This window comes from Dicentrarchus labrax, unplaced genomic scaffold (genome assembly GCF_905237075.1).
Source record: "Dicentrarchus labrax unplaced genomic scaffold, dlabrax2021, whole genome shotgun sequence".
Taxonomy (NCBI): domain Eukaryota; kingdom Metazoa; phylum Chordata; class Actinopteri; family Moronidae; genus Dicentrarchus; species Dicentrarchus labrax.
In genome coordinates this window covers 18,198,319-18,221,150 of record NW_026136706.1, presented here as the reverse complement: position 1 = coordinate 18,221,150, position 22,832 = coordinate 18,198,319, and the positions used below count along the sequence as shown (strand labels likewise).

The following is a 22,832-nucleotide window of genomic DNA, read 5'->3' as shown; positions in this document are numbered from 1 at the left end:
GACAGAGGAGTAGGAGATGAGATTAGGTAGACAGACAGGGAGGGAATAAGGTACTGTAGGTCCACCTCAGGTTGGTGATGACAGCAGGGATTCTTGGTGACAAAAACCCTTTGGGCTGGGCCTCAGCTCTCTCAGCTGGAGTGTGGAGCCTCACTCTCAGCCATGGAGTCCCTGTAAATCCTGCCTTCTGCTGTTTACTCTAGGGCTGAAGATGATGTTACAGGGGCTTGCTCCCTCCATCTGGAGGAAGCGGGCCCATAGTTTTGGTGCTGATCAAGACACTCCTTGCATTCAAGATCTCATTAGAAATGTGTGTATATCTCTGGTCTGATTAGGCATTGCTTAATCTCTTTCCTTAAAGCCAGATTGTGTATAATTTTTACATTGCTTTGCAAAGTGTTAGACAAACTGGAATTTTGATCTGATGGTGGTAGTAGATGAAAAGTCAGGAGATCACCACAGTCATGGGTATACCTCATATGGAAACCATAAATGTACAAACATGTCTCAAACATTATGAGAAAACAACAGATGTCTCCTCATCAATTCTTAACCATTCAAAACCTGTTTTTACGGTAGTGTCAAATAGTAAATCATGTGCAAAATGCATCTTCTTTGCTGTCCAAAGAGAAAAACTAATTTTAAATTGTTATGTTGTTAGAAAATAGACTAGTTTCTAGTATCTAAAGTATCTAAAGTATCTATCTATCTATCTATCTATCTATCTATCTATCTATCTATCTATCTATCTATCTATCTATCTATCTATCTATCTATCTATCTATCTATCTATCTATCTATCTAGTTAAACCTGCTATGTGATTAGCATTTCTGCAAACTTCTGGGACTTTGCCAGAGAGGGCAATCATTGCCCATGCATGACATTGTGTAAAGACTGTGAGAGCATCAGGATATAGTCTTAGGCCATCAGTGATGTAATATCAAGGTAAGAGAGAACAAACACGCCCTCACACACACACACACACACGCACACACACACACACACACACACACACACACACACACGCACACACACACACACACACACACACACATAATCACGTTATGCACATCTTCAGCAGTGTTTCAGTTAACTGTTGTGAAGTGTTGTGGTGAATAAAATGTTTAAGTTACCAGTTAAACAATAATACACATAATAATGCAAGAGACTTTCCATCAGTAGATTTTATTCAAACACAAACCAGTCTTCTCTAGGATGTGTTTGTATTCTGTATGTTTCCCTGGCGAGGTACAAGTTGCCTTCCCTGACAGGCACATTTCCTTTGAAGCTTGAGGCTAGGTGAATGCAGAGATCCAGATTCCACGGTGGAAATATAGGCCAGGAATCCAGGATCATGGATATGGGAATCGGCAGTGTCCTTGGGAAAGTGAGCTGTGTTGATAAGCCGCTGAGGGATTCCTGGAATGGAAATGGGGTGAGTCAATCGATCAGGAGAGTAAAACCCTGAGGCTGAGTGGAGGTGGTGCTGGTTGGGGAGCTGAACTGCATGATGGTATCTCCATCATCGGCCTAATCCCCTTTGTGACTGAACAGTAACAGTGTGAACAATGTACATTTGTTTCACCAATCACTCCTCACATACAAGCACGGACCATACCAGTCTGCATATTTAATCTCATTGATGGCAAATAATGTATACATTACATCACTGCAGATTATTTTTTACATTATTTTATTTTTTTCACCTTCCAGGCAGCCATTGGTTCCCATTCATTTCTGTATGGTTGAAAATCAATGGGTGGACTCCAGAGTCTTTTGTTGTGTAATCCATCACATTTTGTTGTTTTTGTCAAGTTCTATTACAGTTGCTGTTCATATCAGACACAATAATGGAAAATATCAAATGGGTTCGAATCAAACCTGTGGCCCCTTACTGTGTTTCTCTGCGTGTCCATGTCTCAAACTATCCTGTCTAATACAGGGGGGAAAAAAAACCTAGATAGAATATTTTGGAAACTCGTTATTTGTAGATTACACATGGTTTCCAGTTAAGAGCTAAAACTTGCAAAAATACTTCAAAAACAATTCCATACTTATGTTGGGGGATTATAACCGAGCATACTCGCCGATGGAGATGGAGTTAGATGCAGTTGAAAGCTAGTCGACCTTGAGCTGATGTATATTTGTGAAAACTACTACTCCTAAGAATGAATTTTCTCCTTCAAATAATAATAATATATTAACACCGTGGCACACACTCACAGCAGCAGAATAACCCCACATAAGAGCAGACAAACAAAACAGACACACACACAAACACATGCATCTATGCACACACATATAAACACAAACACATCTTTGCAAGTGCATATTATACTAGTTCTTGAGTGGGATAATACACTAACCTTAAATCCATCCCCAACATCCACTCAGGCTCAGTAAGCCAGGGCTGAGGGTGTTGTCTTCTCTGACCAATCAGAGAGGCTGAGCCTGTCTTCTTCTCCACTCTGACGTCAGGCGGATGAAAGCGCATCAGGAGAGTGAGACTGAGAGACAGAGGAAGATAGGGTGATGGTGAGCGAGAGCTTGAGGAAGAGTCAAATCAGAAGAGTCGTATAGGGTCAGCTGAGTGGGAGAGGAAGGATGGAGAGAGATGGTGGCGGTAGGAAAAAGAGAAAAAGGGAAAATAGAAGTGGAGAGGAAGAGAGAGAAGAGCATGCATTTTGAAGCCAGCTGTAAAGAGCGAACGAGAGCTGGAAACAGATATAGTGACAGATCCACCTAAAGAGGTCAATTTCCACCGTCGCGGGTGTGAAGGTTGTGGATTTGACACAGGTTTTGGCAAATGGCACAGCTGGATGATGTCACCTGTCTCTTTTCTCCTCCTCCTCTGACTGTCGGCAGCAACGTCTCCTCCTCCTCCTCCTCCCTGTCTCCCTCCATCAGGAATGCTGATGAGCGGGGAAACACATTGCAGTGACGAGATAGTGAACATCGGGGTGCACAAAGAAACTTAAAAATACTGAAATATTTGTTTTTAAACAGCCAGGTTTATGTTTCTTGTATGACTCAGGAGACACATCAGTGAATGTGCTTACTTTTTGTGGTTGGAATTGAATCAGAATCAGTGACTTAAAGGGGCAATGAACCCTCCAACTTGGTTATTTTTGATTTGTTTACAAAACATTTATAAATAGACACATATAAATAGATGGTTGAGTTTAATCTGAATGACACTGGCTGTTGACAAGCCAGACAGGACAATGATGTAAAAATAGATATTAAAGGGGTTTTGATATTGAATGACGCACTTATTGTGTGCTTTTGAACTGTGCAAATTACCTTTGATTAAGCAAGAGCTATGTATCAATACAATGAGATAATACAATCAATTGTACCCATGTATGTACAGTTGTTTCTGAAAGGACGCTCACACACACACACACACACACACACACACACACGTTCCCCAGCATGAGTCACGTCTGCCGGCCCTTACTGTTACTGTGATGGCTTCAGATTGAAGGGTCAGCAATCTGCATTCATTTCACAGACATAATATTTCTCTCTTTCTCTCTCTCCTGTCTCACTCTTTTCCTCACACTACTTCTGTCTCCTACACACACAGGTAGGAAAGCGTTGGGGTGGTGTGAAGCTGACAACTCTCCGCTGTGCCAAACACACACTCCGTATGTTGTTGATTGGCCACCTCTCAGGAGTTGCTCTCAGGAGTTGCTTTCAGCTCGAAAACAATGAATTTGCAGATCTGGCATTATATGAGACTCCTGACCAGGGCGTGGGAAGGGCACAGACATACACATACATGCACAAACACACCACAGTTAGGGTAGACATGAAATTGAGCAACCACAGTTTAAGGCAGACTACACAATCCCAGCCAGGGTAGGATCTATCCCCGCGAGGCATGATCACAGCATCCTGCAGTGACATAATATGTGAGAGCAATGAGTGATGAATGGTTAGCATTCAAACACCCCTAGCACTGACACAACAGATGTTTGCCATAACACCTTCCACGTCTTCGAATCCAGTTAATGCTCTTAACAAAATTCAGGCCCTGCGTGTTGAACTTTCAGTCACCGGTTGAATCACGGGACGAGAGGGTTCGAAAACATCAAGCAAATTGAATCTCCTTGTGTGCGTACCCACTGACATTTGGCAATACATAAAACAAATTATGTTATTGACAAGACTTGTTCCCTCAACTCAGGACAACCTAACAGAAATGGCCCTACATTACTGACTTTTTTATTTATTTTTTTCCTTTAACAGCTCTGGAGTGCACTCAACTGAAGGTGCAATGCCATCATCAACACAACAAGAGAGAATAAACACACTTTTGTTGTGTTTGAGGTCAGTTTTACATAGTTCAGTAAACTACAGCGTTCACCCAGATAACAATAAGCGGAGAGCCATGCATGGTGCTCAAATTCAGTGCTGTTCTTCAGTACTCAATATATACCATTTTCATTTAATTCCCAGCACTATTCAGTGTGTTGTTGCATAATTTTTTGTTGGCAGAGGGATACTGGCTGCACTAAAACTAATTGGATTGGTGTTAGAAGAGCACATTTCCCCAACAACAAATTGTAGAAAGAGCTGCCTCCCGCCCTGCCTTAAGCACAAATTAATCAGGTAATCATCTCTTGTCTTATCCCCAATATACAGCCCATTAACATTAAGCAACACTCTCTTTGGTAGCACTCCAAGCCATGCACACTGACAATGATTAGTAGCTTTAAGGATGAGGATAAATACTGTAATTTACTTTCAGCACCCTAGAGCAACTACCACCTATCTCTCCCTCCCTCTCAGTCACACACACACACACACACACACACACACACACACACACACACACACACCACAACAGTAACATTACATATAGGGCCATACTGTAAATCATGTGTTTGTTTTCAACCCCCTCACCAAACACAACACAACTGATAAGATGGGGACCCACTTGCAGGGAACACGTAGCTATATGATATTGTTAAACCTTGTGCTTGTTCAGCTGCTTTCCGCTTGTTCTGTGGCTCAAGCCTGACTAGTTTTCACTAGTGTTGTCAAAGCCTTAATTTCCTACATCTTAATTTCACATCCGTCTCCTCTGGGTAAGAGAGAAAGCTCTGTAATTTTGAGGATTTACAGCCTACCTTGCGTGTATGAAATGGTCCGGATCAATGAATCTTAATTACTATATGGAAACAGTGAGTGTGATGTCTTAACTGCATTGTTGTTCTTGTGAATGAAATCCCGTCTATCCTGCACCAAAAGCAAGATGTCGCCAAAAGTGTGTGTTTGTGCTTCACCAAGACAATATTTGGCGACTATTAGGACTCATGAAGAGCAGAGTGGATACCCAAAACATCCTTTACCACCTTTAAATGTGTCTGTGCTCTCTCTCCCTCTCTCTCTCTCTCTCTCTCTCTCCCTCCCTCTGTGTGTGTGTGTGTGTGTGTGTGTGTGTGTATGTGTGTGTGTATGCACATAGGTAATAAGCTGCTCCGCCACTGCGCAACGATGGAGCTATCGCAACGATGGAGATGACGCAAACAGACCCAGCTCTCCGAAAAAGTGTTTCAAGACGAACATGGCGGCAACTTAACCGCGGTCCAAGATGACAATGGCCAACGGGAGAAATGATTCTAGGCTTTCCGCCCAGGTACGGGACAGAGAAACCAGCCTGCGTGCATCGAAAGGGCTCGTTGCTCTCCTTTAAGTGAATCTGCAAAGCGAACGGCTGCAGACGCGCAGCATCAGTACCGAGAGGCTCGCAACAGCTGGTCTCCCTGCGCCCCCGACTAGAGAACAAACCCGGGGAAGGGACGATAAGGAGAGGGGGCATGCGGTCAAAGAGGACGCCGTTTCCCCCCGGAGAGCCATGGAGAACCGGGATGCGGCAGCGCGAAGCTTAATCTGTGCGGGCGCGCTAATTGGATCGGAATAGCACCGATTGTTGCGGGCGCGATTGAGGAGCGCCCTGGACCGGCGGAGGCACGGCACCCCACCGTTACAGAGGAGAACCAACCGGAGTCCATCTCCCCCCAAGTCAATGAGTATTGTGGCAGAGCAGCCCCCGCGGTGGAGTCGGCCAGGGCAGCACTTTCCTAAAATATGACCAGGGGTGCTTGGATGCGTCGGCAGCATGATGAAGGCTTAAAATTCTGGTTTGCACCCCGAGAGAACGAGAAGCCATTTACCGAGTCGGAGCGGGCCCAGAGATGGCGACTGTCGCTGGCCTCTCTGCTGTTCATCACCGTCCTGCTCTCTGATCACTTGTGGTTCTGCGCCGAGGCGAAACTGACGCGAACCCGAGACAAGCGGTCGGACGAGGGGCTTGCAATTACGGACATGGGCGAGTACCCAAACTCCCAACACCAACACCATATCCAAACATCACCTGACCCCCACCGTCTCGCCAGAGAGCAAGATGTTATTTTTCTAGGGAATTCTACCAAACCTCTGTGGCGAATGGACACCTGTCACCCTGACAGCCTGTCCAAAGACTGCTTTACTTTCACGGACGCGGAGACCGTGTGCCTGGGCCTCTCCGGTGGAGGGGAAAAGGGGACACAGTTGGCGTACGTGAATCTGAGCGATTTATACCTTTCTTTTTGTAATTCCTACTCACTTTTGGATTTGTTTTACGGGTTTACGAGTCCGGACGATTTGAATTGCACCCTGGATATGGCCATGGGGGTTGATCTGCTGGGATGCACAAAGTGTGTGCAGGCTTATCAGAGTCTTGACCAGCTGGCGGAGGAGAACTACCGGGAGTTTGAACTGCTGGTTCAGAAATACGAGACGGATGCATACTCGGTTAGGACGTGCATGGAGGAATGCAAGGTAGGACTACCGAGGCCGGGTAGCGCACGCACGCACGCGCGCGCGCGCACACACACACACACACACACACACACACACACACGCGCGCACACGGCCAAGTGCAAAGGGGGTGGGTTTACAGTCGTCATGGCAACCGTTGGGCATATCTGTCAGTATATTGGTATTTATTTCTTAGAGTCAGACCACCAGTGCTTTACTGCATCATTCAGGCTTTGCACAAACACATATTTACACCACATGAAAATGGCATGGGGGGGCTAGAAGACAGGTCAACTGTCTGCAGTCCTTCATCATTCTCTCTCTCCGTTCTCTTTTTCCTCCGTTCTCTTTCTCTGGCACTCCAATCTTTCTAATATGGACTACTTTGTGAACTGTGACTCTGGAAGTGAAGTTTGACATTTGTAGTAAGGGCCAGGCTTGCACCTCAGCTCTGTGAAATGAAGGGAGAGAGGGCTGTTGAGTGGTACTCATTTCAATATCGTTAATAGCACACGAGTGATTTCTGCATCTAATCCAGGCTTTGTATTGTCCCCAGTTTGCTTGTTGTTCCAATAACATGACGGTCTTACGGCACATATCTCAGCCAGCGGGATGCATGTCGTGTATGCCAACAGCATGACATACCTAGGTCTATATCACCTACACACAAACAGATACACAGATTAACACACTGTCTTGTTACTTCAGGCGTCAAGGCCCACTCGGCTGTGCTGAACAATGAAAACCTACCTGTAAATAGAAACATGGTGGGGAATTACACTACAATCTATTTCATTTGTTGGGCACTGGACTGTTGCAGAGGCTACAGCTCTCCTTCAGCTGTGCATCCTCCTGTGTGCTTGCTGTCCGTGGGGCCCTGCAAAAGGCCTTTCAGGAGGACACGCTTGTTTTTTTTTTAGCTGTGTACTCCATTGTCTGGCAGTGAAGTATGGTTATATAGTTCACTTCATTGGCACTAAGACCAACACCAACGTTATTTCTTGAACAAAGCATATCACTCCACTGCATGTTCTCCATCTCTTCCACTTTCACCCTGATTAGCTAAATTCAGCCAAACAGGATATCATGAGCCCATGTGATAGATGGAAGATATGCAGCGTGGAGGTCTTTCATGAACAGGATTGGGAATTGCTGGTATGGGAGATGTGGAATATGGTTAACACACTAGGGATGTGGGAGATATCCACATTGCAGAAATTTGAAAAGTTTCATGCAGCTTGACCAATTTCCTTGAAATTAACCTTTGTAATTGTAATGAAAGTTGTTTTCAAATGTGTCCAAAGCTGGGAGAGCTGCATCACCATCACCACAACAGCACTATAATACAGGTCAGGGAATGCACTTGGAAAGCAGGAGGTCTTCCCTTAAAAGCTGCCCTAATAATGATACAGCAGCCCAAACTCATTTCTACAAGATGGATATTGTACAAGGGCAGATGGTCAGGGTGCCAGGCTGTGAGTGTTGATAATCCTTGTGTGTGTGTGTGTGTGTGTGTGTGTGTGTGTGTGTGTGTGTGTGTGTGAGGAAGCATAGTTAGTGGGAGGATATACTGTGGATAAACCTTCACAATGGAATCATGTGCTGTTTATATGTTTATTGTGAGTCATACCTTATTGTAATGCCTGTTTGCCAGAAACTGTGTACATGCATATATGCATGTGCATGAATCTGTTTCCTCTAACATCTTATAGCTGCTTCCTTCTTATGCCATCTAATCACTTGTGTGCATTTGCACTCCTACTCTTTGCTAATGTAATCAGACTCAGGCAGCCCCTTTAGCCCAATCTGAATTGCTAATCTGCTTCAGTGTTCATATGACCTTTGTGAAAGCACAGCACCCCAGGCCTGCATCACAAACCACTGCTTCTTGAAGAACCACTCTGCTGGACAATAAAAAGACATTAGACAACTTGAAACAACAATTATTGCTATTCGTTCTTATCTCTTTTATTTCTCTCATGTCAGACCTCTCTACTCTCCACATTTTAAACTGCTGCTCAAGGGTTCTTTTTAAATGGTTTGAATGAGCTGAAACCGGAACATCACATGGTGTTCACATGTGTACGATGTAGATGTGTGTTGTCAATGTTGTATAAGTTAAGTTGAACAAATATGCAGTGAGGTTAGAAGAAAGGAAAACGAATAACGGAAAATGTGTTGTGCAATGTGCAAGATTATGATGTGACTTTAAAGCAGAAACAGTTTGCCAGTTAGCTATAGAAAAAGGAAATCAAAATTCATTAGACTCAAGACAGATATATTTCCATATTTGGTTGGAGTAAGTGAAATGAACATAGCATTTAGGAAAGCTAGCATAAAAATATGACCAAACTAAATGTCTGGGGCTGTCTGTTTTTTTTTTTTTAGAGTAGTTAAGTCTCACTTGATGACCTGCATGTATGGTACAGTGTATGTATGCAATTCAATGTAGGATCTGCTTCAATGGTCAGACCTCCATCATGTTCAAAATACAGTAAATACAAAAGAGGCTTGGCTTGGCGCTCAGAAGTGCTTTCCTTACCTCCCACTGTCAATATCATGTTGGCCTAAGTTTTGTTTTCACTGTGGCCGTATAAATTGTTTAGTTATACTGGCTATAAAAGTCCTTAACTTTTCTACTATTGACAGGACATGGCTTGTGAAATGTTATAGATTTTTTCATGGTCAACAAAGTGGATTTATCCATGAGATAATCCAAGATAAAAACCAACAATGATTTGATCCTACTAACATGTGTTACCTGTGTAGCTAAAGCCTGATATAACTAACCTCCATTGTTTCCCAAAAACTCAAATCAGTGAGCCAGTGTTGCCCTGTAAGTTCATTACTATTAAAATAGGCACCGTAGTTTATTAAGTCAAATCATACCCAGCCTTGCTGCTGTAAATATTCATTAGTGCTCCAAATTTGTATTAATTCACAGCTGAAAATAGTCCTCAACAAATGCACTATTTACCTCTGTTGATTAACGTTTGATTAAACAGTGCACTCCTGTTTTATGACCTTTTTAAATAAAATCAAACTCTATTTTTGTGACATTTTTTCCCCCTTTTCTTTCAACGCACATCTTCAGAAAGAACAAATGGGCTTAGGTCTGAATGCCACAGACAGAAGTGTAACTTGCTCCAAATTAAGGGACTGTACAAATCCCAACTCCTTTACTAAAGTAACCGAACCAGTAACCAAAGTCCCACACCATAGTCACCACTCCTGTTAACTTACTCTAAACCTAAACAAGATTATTTGATACGATGTTTTGACATATCACAACAGGTAAATTTAAATTACAAAATGAATGATGGCTGAATTCCATTTAGCTTCTAAATATTATTGATAATAATAATAAAGTCAACCAACCACATTTACAGTAGCTTGAGGTTCTTAATATCTTAATATCTGATGTTTTCAGACAATAATTTGTCCAGACCTTCTTCATTTGAGATGGAAGAATGGCAATATAAGATTAACTGGACAAACATGCATGCAGGCATGCTTTATTAAAGGAAGTTCACATTATTATCACATTATTGTGATCAAACAAAGCTTTTCTGCTACAAAAATGTAAAGAATTTGAACTTTTGGTGCAGTGTGATTTGTACAGTACACCGTACTGTACAATGCACCAGCGCAGTAATGTAATAATGGAAGAGGGATGTGCAAAAGCAGATTTGGTGTGTCTCTCCATTTTCCTTCTTGTTCATTCTTTCTTTCTTTCTTTCTTCACACAAACACACACACACACACACACACACACACACACACACACACACACACACACACACACACACACACACACTCACACAAGGAGCCCCATGTGCAGTGTTTCCTGCAGGTCCAGACCTGACTGTCCCTTCCGGTGTAATTTAATTTGCACTCCCATAATTCTCTGCTTCTCTGGTGGCTGCGTCTCCAGGGCTCTATCTCAACATGTTGATCTCCTCTCTCCCTCTATCTGTCATTGTCTCTCGCTTACTTTCACATCCTCTCTCCTTGCCTTTCTCCCATCTGTGTCAGAGCTCTGAGAAACGAACATCACACATACACACGTGTCCAGTGTTTGTCTCTACATCACCTCCACCCCTCTCTCTGTCCTCCTTATAGACTTACTTCTCATCAGGGGCCCTGATTTCTCTATCCCTCTCCCTCTCTGGAAAGACTGTATGTGGGTGTTGAGCTTTATTTTCCAGCTGGAGTGATAGATACTGATCTAGGTTAAGGCCCCTTTCCTTTCCTTCAATTACAGGCCTGTCCACACAGATCTCACTGTGTGCTCCTTCACCCAGGCTCCCTGGCCCCTCTGCTTATTCAATCACCTTTTCTCGTCTATCACTCTCTAAGACTATTCAGTGGAGCCCCTATTTAATTGAGCTGTTTAGGTTTATGTTTTAACTCTGGAGTGACGATAGGCTGATTGTGTTTTCCATTAAATAAAGCAGAACTACAAAAAGTCCCTGCTGGAGTCTCAGTGTCAAAGCAACATTTTGAAAAGCTAAGATAAAACTTTATTGTTCCCCAGGAGGGATATTTAGCATTACAACGCCACCAGAAGCAGACCAGAGATGTAGGGAGGAACAGGACAGAATTACAGTGAAGCACGTCTACAGTCTTCGCAGCTCTGTGAGGTAAAACCTAAATTTGAATGCCAGCGTGCTAACATGCAATGATATTACTAACATGCTGATGTTTAGGTGTTTGGTCAGCATCCTCATTTGGCATGTTAGCATGCTAAAATGAGCTATTTAGCAACAAATTTTAATTTTGACCTGATGTTGGCACTGGAGGAAAAATGAAGGCATCAACAAAGTGATTGAAATTCAACCTGTGTTTTAAATTTTCACAGCAGGTTTTATTTTATTCTGAAAGTTCATTCCTGACGAATGATCTCATTAGTAACTGTTCTAGACCTATCAATCATATTGCATGTTCTTCCTCAGCAGATGGGGATTGTCAAGTTGTAATGGAATTGTAGATGTTTAAATTTCCATTTTTCCATGTCCTTTAAGGACCACTTTGCCCACCTTGGCATAAAAGTGGAAATTGTATGATATAATTGAAAGCTCCAGAACAGCTACTATGGAACTGTGTAGTGAGATTGATTTTGCCAGTCCATCTAACAATTGTGGTCAGTGTCTCAGTCAAAGCCAATAGAATATATAACCTGGGGACTTTAAAAACCTTTTAAAAATATCATATATATTTATTAATATTTGTATATAGGATACGTATATGTGTATATTTGAGATAACCAATCAGCAGACTGACATTGTCCCTAGAGCTCCATTGTTAGCAAAGCTAAAAGTGTACATATAAATAGCAAATAAATGTAAATCATATATACGTAGCATATATTTCAGCTTGAAGTGATAAAGTAGATCTATATAAAATATATACAGTATTTGTATCTGTATTATACACTACTCTATAACTTTGGGACAACTAAACATTCAGTGGTAGTAACACCATGAGAAAACATACTGACTCAGCATGTGCTTCTGTTAACACATTTTGCTTTAATATAAATCTTTTTTATGTAGATTAAATGAAAGTAGGCTTTGACAAAGCACATAATGTACAGATTGCTCTGCTATCAACACAGACAGCATGGCCTTACTGCAAGTCCGGCACCTCTCTCTCTCTTTCTCCCTCAAATTCAATTAGGGCTCTGTTGCTTCTCTACACAGCTCAAATAGATCCAGGGAAACTCCCCTTCATATGAGCTGCCAGTGTTTGTTTCTCCCCAGGCAGGAGATAAGGGAATGCGTCTGTTCGAGAAGAACACAGCAGCACTCCCATGGAAACGCCTCCTCGTCGTCCTTTATTCCCCGTCTACGGAGCACAATGAGACCGTACAGCTCCCTCCTTCGCTGCCTTGGGCCTTTGCTCCAATCGACACATCCACACCCATATATTTCTTACTCTCCATATAATCTTCCTCCCTCTTTGCTGCAGGCCACCACTCTGAAAAGTTCTTTCCCTCATTCGGTTAATATTTCGAGGAGAACTGTCCTGTTTGCCTGGTGCGTGGGTACTGTTTAGGTCAGCTGAAAAAGTCAACACTAGTATGTGCTCGTCCATGCACTTGTGTATGACTGTGTGCAAGAACAAGCTGCATATATCCATCCAGTTCCTGTATAGGCTAGAACCTATCTCCACTCATAATGAGATAAAAGTTGCAATGAGTCCTGTTAATGCATTTAATTCAATCAGATATATGACATAAACAAATTATGACTTTTACAAATGCACACTTGCTATCTGTCTCTTCTCTCCTCCATCTCACTGGTATGCTTAGTTGAATGATTTGATGAGTGGGTGATGTGTTAGGTTTGATTTTCTGTGACAAAGTGAAGAGAGAGAAGGGGCTAGAGAGAGCGGAAATGGCTGCTATTGATAACTGACTCCATAAAAAATGCATTAAACACTGTTCACATAAAATCTGTAAACATCAGCCATTTATTTGTTTAAGCTAATGACAACTGGATTCATAAAAACACTAATTTGTGGAGACCATCTGAGATAATACTAGCTTTAACATGGCAGCCCAGCACTGTTTCACATTTCTGGTCTCAAATTCTCATTTCTGTTGAGATGCGCATTCTAATTCAGTTCTTGTGCGCAAGCATGACATTACAGAATTGTTTATGTGAAAGGAATAGAAAATTGCTAGTCAATGAAATGAATCATTGATAAAAATGGAATCCACTTAATCAGAACTTCATTTGAGCAGCCATTTATAAAGCAGAGAGTGCAAGTAGGTGCTATTTAGACACTATTTTTGGAATACGTGTCTGTAAGCTGTTTAATGGTGTTCATATTTGATGAGAAATGAAATGGAACAGCACATCACATTTCATTTACAATCTCTCTGAGGGATAAATGCATCTGAATTATGAATGCATTTGAGGGGAACGGGGTCTTTACATAAAACTTTTAAATGGATGAGGGTTAAACAATAAACACTGTCATTATTATTACAATGATAAATGACATTTTAAAGCAGAAAATCAATGTGTGTTTACAGGTCTTGGGGAGTACTGCACAGTGAAATAGTATAAAGCCTTCCAAGAGGGAGGAGCACAAAATCTGTTAAATCACCTCCAGATGATGTCCAGAACAAAATGTGGGGGCGTGGAGTTAGAAAGTGAGGTCCTCATCTGCACTTGAGGCTATAGTGGCTTGAGGCTACATTCGCTGCTATAACGCAACACACCTGACCTTACTGTCAGCAGAGTTGCATTATGGGTAATGTAGGTGCCAGGTTTAGACAAGGATGAAGAATGTGTGAAATAAAAAAGATGAAATCTCTGGTTCTGCTGCACTGATTTTGAGAACATCATAGGAGTGCAACGCTAAATCTGTGGAGGAGGCCTACTTGTTCAGTACTGAATGATCTATCACATCAGCCAGAACATCAGGGTTATTGGTGATTAAGCAAATGTTGAATAGACTTGGCTGATAAATGTTTGTTTTTCAATCAGGATCTAATACATGTCTATATGACTTCCTGTATATACTGTTGCTGCTGGAAACTGTCCAAGTTGACTGAAGCTTTCTGTCACCTCCCTCGGCTGCAGCCACCAGGCGAGAAGGGACTCATCTTAAACAAGCCTGTTTTATCAAATCTTCACTTTCTGTTTACATGCACAAAGAGCAGGGTACTTTGTTCCCCTGTGCTCGACTTCTGAGGCAGCACTTCCTCTCTGGTTGTTCACAAATCATACGTCCTCTGCATCTAACCTAAATCATATCAACCATAAGTATCTTGAAGCTAAACCTACAACCATTTAAAGGGTGGAGGTAGTTGGTGTTTAAGACTCAAAAAACCATACCACAGTAGGGAAATTAGTAACTTAATAAAATTCTCCAGAAGGGAGTTGAACACGGACTCCATTGACACTTACCCACTCCATGTATTTCTACTGAATCGGATAGCTATTAGGTGGCCTATCAAAAATCTAATTTCAGCCCAAAAAAAAGGCAAAAAGCACTACAAACAGAATGAAACGAGAAGCATTCCAGCCAGATATTGAAAAGGTATCAATGCGTCCATCTCTTCAAGAAGCAAATGTAATTGCTTTCAAAGTGTAACTATGTCAGTGGAAGTAGCTACTTACAGGCCCAGGGATAATGGCTACTGAAGTGATGGTGAAATTAGCCATCATTGTTCCTGTCACATTAAAAGCAACAGGAAGAAAGCAGGACAGTGATTCTAGCACATAAGGTCATACAGAAGACATAACTGCTGTTGTGGCGTTTATCTGATCCCTGATCAATGTAACCACTGGATGATCTGTGTGGGTAAAAGAACATTGATTTGTTATGTGAGGAGGTGGCGTGAGTGAGAGCCTGTAATGACGAGCAAAAATGATGTCAGGGTAGTCCATCCAAGTGAGTTGTCCATGTTACCTAGCTACCTAGCTAAGCTGCTAATGTTGTGACTACAGAACTGAAGTGCACAAACTATTCTTGGTGCTTTTTAGAAGCAACTTCACTTGTGGGAAGTAGTGTTGACCCTGATTCAGCCCGGGGAAAACATGGGATTGTAATCAGATTCGGGATCAGGCCAACGGAGACTTATTGACGGAAAGTTTATTAAATTACATCTGGATTTTCTGAAGTCAGTTGAAATGAGAACAAAAACTACAAGAACAAAAAGAAACTGACAGCAGCAATAGTGAAGGGTGCTGAGAAAGCTACATTTTGAGCATCACTGGCAGGGAAACAGAAACCAGTCACAGTTCCCAGCCTCGGTGACATTCTCACATTACTGAGTCATCATCATCATCAGCCGCTCACAGCATGTCCTGATTCAGAGAGAGCAGAGCAGAACAGCGAGAGAAGACGGACACACGTACATGCCATAAACTTACACACGGCATACTGTAGCATAACCAGCAACACCTCACAAGGGGAGAGAGGCTGACAGCGATCAGGTGATGGAAGCAAATAGAAGAGGGGTGGAGAGGGAGAGAGAAGAAGACAAATGAATGGTTAGATTAGAGGGGATACCCAGTGATGTGTGCAGCATGATGGGCTCGTGTCAGATCCCTTGACATACTGTATTTTCTCTGGGTATTGTACGAACAATTCATTTGAGCACCTGGTCCTAATCCTTCCCATTTTAATCAGGCTAGTGTTTCTGTCAATGGATGAGTGTGTGTGTGTGTGTGTGTGTGTGTATGTGCTGAGTGAGGGCGTATGTTTGCATGCATGAGTGCGTGGCATAGTGGCATGCTGTGGTCGTTTCCATCATTATTTGTCATGTGGAATAAAGGAACAGCTTTTTGGGGAATGCACTTATTTAGTAAGATGAGGATGTTGATAACGCTCTCATGTTTGTCCGTTAAATGTGAAGCTACTGGCCAGGATATAGTTAGATTAGCTTAGCAAACATACTGAATGTAGGGGGAAACAGTTGTGGTTTTGTGGGGGGGTTACTCTTTTTTCTTTTTGGTTTTTTTACATGCACCTTATATCTTGTTTGTTTATCCGGTATAAAATTTGGTTTTTGTTACCTTTAGACAGACCCAGGCTAAGCTAGGCTAACTGGCTGATGGTTCTAGCTTCATATTTACTACACAGACACAAGAATGGTTGATCTTTTTTATCTAACTCTCAGCAAGAAAGCTTGAACTATTCATTTGAAGTTTTATGTTTACTAAAACATTTTTTTCAACCTGGGACCAATTTTTTGTATTCTCGATTAACCAGTTCATTATTTGATTGATAAATGGTCAGAAAATAATGAAAAATGCTCATTATAATTACGCTCAGGGTGACTATTTAAATTGTTTTATTTGACCACGAATCCAAGCCTAAATATATTTAATTTACCATCATATATGACATAGACAAGCAGCAAATCATCAGATTTGAGGGGCTGGAACTAGAGTATTTTTACTTGATCAAACAAGTAGTAACCAATTAATTTCCTGTCCATCGCCTAATTGAATAATCAATTAATTGTTTCAGTGGTAACATTCAGAAATAAAAGCACAAGGGGGTTGTTGATGTCAGTGTTCTTCTTAGTAATTGTCATGATGAATATTTATAATTATAGAAATCAAGACAACAATATTGCATTGCTTCATGGCTGTTTCCGGGGCAGCATGATGGAGTGTTGCATGATGGAGGGTAACAACCACTCATGTGACAGAGACTTTTACAGACAGTGTGTGATCGCTTGTGTTTCTCCTAAAAAGTGTTTTCCAGGTGGGGTGGAAAAACCTTCAAAAGAGCATTTAGGCTAAACACATCCATTCAAACTGATGCAAATGAATTTGTGCTGTCCTCCTCACAGCCCTCATTATGAACCCAAAGAGGCTAATTATTCACATCATTACTCCAGGAGCACCTAGCAACCACCTCACCACTGTGGAACCTTTCCTGGTGTGTGGTATGTTTAGTGGTCAGATTGAAGATTTGGTGAGTGGGCTGAAGCGAAGCAAGTAGTATCCTTACCCCGACACCTCCTCCAGTCTGACACAGTAATTTGATTGTGGACAGAGCGGGGAGGGGCAGAGAGAGAGAGGTTATTGATGGGTACAGATAGAACATGGCAAAGGAACAAAGCAAGACAGAATAGGAATGGAGGGGAGCTTGACCTGATGATGAGGGTCTTATCGGCACCTCTTCGTAATGGTTTTTCCCCTGCTGTGTGTTTGTATGTGTGTGTGAAGTGGATGGATGATGGAGGGGTTAGTGGGGTTTTTCACCTGCTGAATGTTCCCTCTTTGTCTAAAACCCTTTTGTCCATTTGTCCTCAGCTCCCATCTGCCATTTGTCAACTGCAGCTGTGTTACTCTTTTCTTCATCCTTTTACTTCGTCTTTCCCACTGTTATGCTTCATTCTTCTTTTTATTCCTTTTCTTCCTTCTTTTGCCCACTTGGAAACTGCCTGTACAACATGAATGGTGCTTTAGTCCTGTCCTGCTTTGTCTCTTTTGTTGCAGTTTTGCTTTACAGTGGCATTGACAGCCCCTGACTGATTCACTGTAAATTATTCATCTGTCAGGAGGAACTGGGACACTCCTCTCCCTTGCTCCCACAACCCTGTGACACTCTGCTGTACCTCACTTTTTTGACAACAAACACACACATACACACTAAGGTGTATACATGTAGATAGTTGGATGGAGGGTTTCATATTAGTACATGTTCTTATTGGCCTGTTTGATTTCAGGAACTTTTCCATAAACTGTATATACATGAAATGTATCTCAGGTTTTAGTTTCGCCCCCTTGACTCAACCAAGTGAGAAGGAGAAATAGCTGTGAAAACGTGAAAGACCCCATAGAGCCAGCGTTCAGTTTGTCTGTTCTGGGCTACTGTAGAAACAGTGGTTCAACTGTGATAGAGGACCTGCTCCCTCTGTGGATAATAACGGCTCATTCTAAGGTAACGAAAACACGATTCTCATTTTCAGGTGATTATACACTAATGAAAAAATAAAATTTCTGCGAGTTCCCTAAATGTTACACACTGGACCTTTAATCACTGCAAATTTAGAAAAGTAATGGAAACAGAAACTTCCAGGGACTCATTTCAGAGACCATTTGATCACAAATATGTGTGCTATATGTGTGAAAATTCATGCTCCAGACACCAAAGTGTTGCCATGTGAATCCTAGAGGACAGCTGAGAGAGCAGTCATTGAGTATTTAGACAGTAGGGATGAGCTTTACATAAAATTAAGCTTTTTATGGTGTCCAGACAGCCACTGTATGTGCCTGTTTGCGTTGCTCTAACCTGGAAGGCATGAATGTGTTTTGATGTAGATATCGTTCCCCTCTTCGCTAATGCTACAGAGTCTGACCTCCATATTGACACTTTCTCCACTCTATCGTCTCCCTGTATCCTCCATTAATTTCCTTTTTGCATCCTTTCTATTCCTCTTTCCATTTTTATCAAGGTTGTTACCCGTCACACAATCGCTGCCCCTGTTCGTCACATCCTCCTCCTCCTTCTCTCTTCGTATCTTGCTCCCTGTAGCCCTAATCCTCCTGTGCAGGCTCTTAGCTGGATAAAGCTGTCTCCCATCCTTTCTCTTTATGGCAGGATTTACAGCAGTACCCTTTCATATCCCCCTTTTAGCACTCTTACGGTAGCTTCCACTGTCACACAGCGTGCTCTTTGGAGAACGTAAAATTCAGTTGCTCAATGGAAGGGAATCCCTGAAGGACCCTGAAGGTCTCTGACAAACACCAACTTAACATAGTTTGAAAGGGTTAAATGTAATTGAAAATTTTCATTTATAACTTTAAAAAATCTTACTGCACTGAACAGAAATTAAAAATAAGCAGGTCATGGAAGAACATATTGAAAACAGTTCTGATTCTAAGCTAGCTTTGTGACACACTGTTGTACATTTATGTTTTGACCAGCTGTCAAGTAAAGACCTCTCTGTAACAGACTATATTTGTTTGTGGCTAATAGTTTGAACAGAATTTGTTGTTCTCACAATGAATCTTGGGGCTTCCTGAGTCCCGTTCTGGACTGTCTCACCCGCTGTGTAGGAGACATTCCCAGATGGTTCCCATTGAAAAGCTCAGGGAAACGTCTCTGAGCAGCTCTTTAGTGGAGGTGGAGGAGGATGCTCCAGTCGAAAAGCCACACAAAGGGGAGATTTATACTTTATTGCTGGTGTTTTCAAAATTTAATTTTATAACTTTTCAAGGAAAAGTTTGAGTTTATACTTGGTATTGGTCTGGTTAGTTGGTTTTCAAAATTTAATGATTTTCTAGCAAATAGACGTGAGGGCCCCCCATTTTGTTCAGTGTCCTCTTGTCCTTGGTGTCAGTTGGTTGTGGTATGCATTGCAGCACCTGCATAATGTGCTGTCATTCCTACAGTTTAATACAGTGTGTGTGTGTGTGTGTGTGTGTGTGTGTGTGTGTGTGTGTGTGTGTGTGTGTGTGTGTGTGTGTGTGTTAATTCCTTCCCGCAGTGCAGTGTATTTGCATAGGACAGGAGGAGATGTGAATTTGTCTGACAGATTTTTTAAATATCTAACACTCAGGATTTAATGATTTGTTCTTGTGTTAGTAGCTGTGTTGGTGGGATATGAGGGTGGGCATATTACTGTATATGTGGCTGCGTTTGTATGTGTGTGTGTGTGTGTGTGTGTGAGTGAGTAAGCGAAAACAGAGTGAGAGAGAACGAGGGCGACTTTCACAAACTGACTTATTGATTTCCCATTTGAAAGCAGGGGTGAGGTTTCGGACGGGACAGATTGGGAGGTGGAGTCATCAAGAAAAAGGAAGAAAGAGAAGGGGGGGGGGGTGGTTCTGAGATTGACAACAGAATAATATTGATGATGCTTGGAAAGGGAGGGGGCTGGACACACATGTAGAAAGAGAGGGGACAAACAGGGGGAGGGCTGGTGATTGGGAGTTTAGGGGCTTGGTCTTACACCCACTCCCTCCCTCCCCATCCAAGATTGATGATTTCAGTCAAGGCACACAGATGCTGGCAGCACAACTCTGGCATAGGAAATGATGATGACTGATTGATAGGGGACGATGAGGGTCATATCCTGTACAGAGGACAGCAGGACTGTTACTGACAGAATTACTTCGCCTCTCTCTTTCATCTCTTCCTCTGTGTCCATCAGTCCTCTATTCACCTCCCGCAGCCCACCATAACGTCATACTCGGCCTCTTTCTGTCTCAGGTTCTCTCTTGTGATCGGATTTTTCGCCCAAACTACCCATGCTGATACTCAGTCTGAGGTTATCTGTTGATTTTGAATACCTATCCAATATCAGCGCTCTTTTGTTCTCAAAATGTAACACCAACATGCTTTTTAGGGCTTGTGAAATTGTTATTTAAATTGTTTGGAAGGATTATGACATTGGCTGTTTGCTAAGCCTCTCAGCCCCTTGTTTCAGCTGCACTTTAGCCGATATACTGCTGGGTAGTTCTAATGTTACACAAAATTCTGCTATACTAGCACCTTGTTTTCTTGCCTTTGGAAATAATGTCAAGTTAATTATTGTATGGTAGTAAGCCAGTTATCATTTGATGCTCATGCTTGGGCAGATAAATTAAAACACACTGTTTAATCCATTCCTTACTCTTTTGTTCTTTTGATTTTGGTTTTGGAAAGATAATTTAGAGATGAGCTGAGATATCATCAAGTTCTTGTCTAACTCACTCACACATACACACACACACACACACACACACACACACACAGTTAATGCTTTAGAATAACTGCTGGGATCAGAGCCAGTGCCACGCTCAGTGTCTTCTGAGTCCACACAGAAAAGGCTTCCCTTGGTGTAATTACATAATTACAGCTTCTACATCTCTTCAGCAAACCACTTCACCTGTGAGTGGCTCAGGTTTTTACCTTAGACTAAAACTGACATGCTAAAAGTTTGTTGTTAATTATATGTAATGTTAGTCTTTGTTTTTCCTTTATCAAGTCAAGCATGTGTTAAATCCACGCGGTGTTTCAAAATGACTTCCAGACAAAGAGTGCAGTGCAAATGTCAACAAAAACATGGATGTATGGAGTCTTTGGTTATGTTAGCTTACTCGGTCATTGTCAGCACTTCCGGTTTCACAGGAAAGGCCTACCACTTCATCATTTATAGTGAAACACATGCAGGAAGTTGCAAAGTATCAACATTAGTCATACGATTATTAGCTTACCACTCTAAATTAATCATGTGGAATCATTCAATCATTCTGGTTTCTATAGCGAAATACTCCATGGCCGCTTTAAGCAAGAGGTGGGTGCCGTCACAGGCGGCTGTTTTCGGTAACCAGGCTTCATTCAGCCTGCCTCAGCTCCACTTATGTTCCACTCATTTGCACGCTGAGCTTCACATCGGCTCTTTAGAAAGCTATGGGTGACGTCACGGAGACTATGTCCATTTTTAAATATATTGTCGATGGTTGTAACGTTTGCTAAACTAGCAGTTTCCGGCCCCACTCCCCAGCAGTCCCAAGTTTGTGGTGTAAACAAACCTCCCCCCGGTACTTTGAGCTTGCAGTCCGGGTACAGTCAGCTGATCGGACCCCTATTCTAGTGACAGCACCACATTTTGCAGTTAGCACATGCAGCAGCGCTGTGTTATGAAAGAAAAGGTCCGTGCTGCAACAGTCGTCCTGTTGATAAGGTGCAGCTCCCCTTTGACGCTTTTTTTGTTCTTCTGTGAATATGAGACTCATGAAAATGCGTCAACTAAGACTAACAGTTTACTCGACTATTAGGGTCAGCCCTACCACATACATAGCTTTTCAGCAGAAAAAAGCAGTTTGAGGGTTTAGTTACTCTTTAACACTGGTGACTCTATATGACCCACATAAACAAACGAGACCATCAGCGTGAAACTTGCTATTTCTATATAGTTGGATTCAGTCCATCGTATTACCCATAAAACAAGGCGGTGGAAGCGCTTTTGTCCACGGGGGCCGCCAGAATCAACACAAAATGAAAGTTCCTTGTAGCTGCTTTAATAAGGTCAGTATCAGTGCCAAAAACAGATCCAAAACTTCTAAGTGGTGCATCTCTTTTCCACTGTCTGTCTGGATTTCTCTCTTTCTCTGTCTCTCTCTCTCTCTCGAAGCTGCATGAACAGTAGCAACAGTAGAAAGAAGTCACATCACAAGTGGAGCACATGATGCTTTTACAAGTCTTTGCTTGTGAAACTTCAACCCCATTTATGTTTGTTTGACGACATGTGTGAGTGTGATCTGGGCATGTGTGTGGTGTGTAATGAGTGTGTGTCTGTGTATCCTTGTGTTCCTGTGTGTTCTTGGGGCTCAGTGTAATCACAGCTCTAATCTGTCTGCCAGGAGTCTGTGTGTGGGTGACATTAAAGTTCTCATTAGCACTGTAACTCAGCACCAATGTCACTGCGAAGACACCAACGACACATCCACTGCAGCAAAATCTACCCACCACGTCTGCGTGTGTGTACGTGTGCGTGTGTGTGTGTGTGTGTGTGTGAGAGAGTGAAAAGCTTCTTGAGCTAACAGTTCAAATGATT

General features: G+C 42.2%; 1 protein-coding gene and 1 long non-coding RNA gene across 2 annotated transcripts in view; one reads left to right on the top strand and one right to left on the bottom strand.

Annotated features, from left to right (window-relative positions):
* Positions 1 to 1,167: 1,167 nt before the first annotated feature.
* On the bottom strand, positions 1,168 to 2,816 carry LOC127365449 (uncharacterized). Its single transcript, XR_007885210.1, has 2 exons — positions 2,368 to 2,816; positions 1,168 to 1,420 (listed from the first exon to the last, which is right to left on the bottom strand). It is a non-coding gene; the product is annotated as an uncharacterized LOC127365449 (long non-coding RNA).
* Positions 2,817 to 5,467: 2,651 nt separating this feature from the next.
* Positions 5,468 to 22,832, top strand: part of LOC127365437 (NALCN channel auxiliary factor 1) — a 77,417-nt gene continuing 60,052 nt past the window's right edge. The window contains exon 1 of the mRNA XM_051403494.1: positions 5,468 to 6,832. Coding sequence (XP_051259454.1) covers positions 6,101 to 6,832 — 732 coding nt within the window. The 5' untranslated portion in view covers positions 5,468 to 6,100. The remainder of the gene's footprint in view (positions 6,833 to 22,832) is intronic.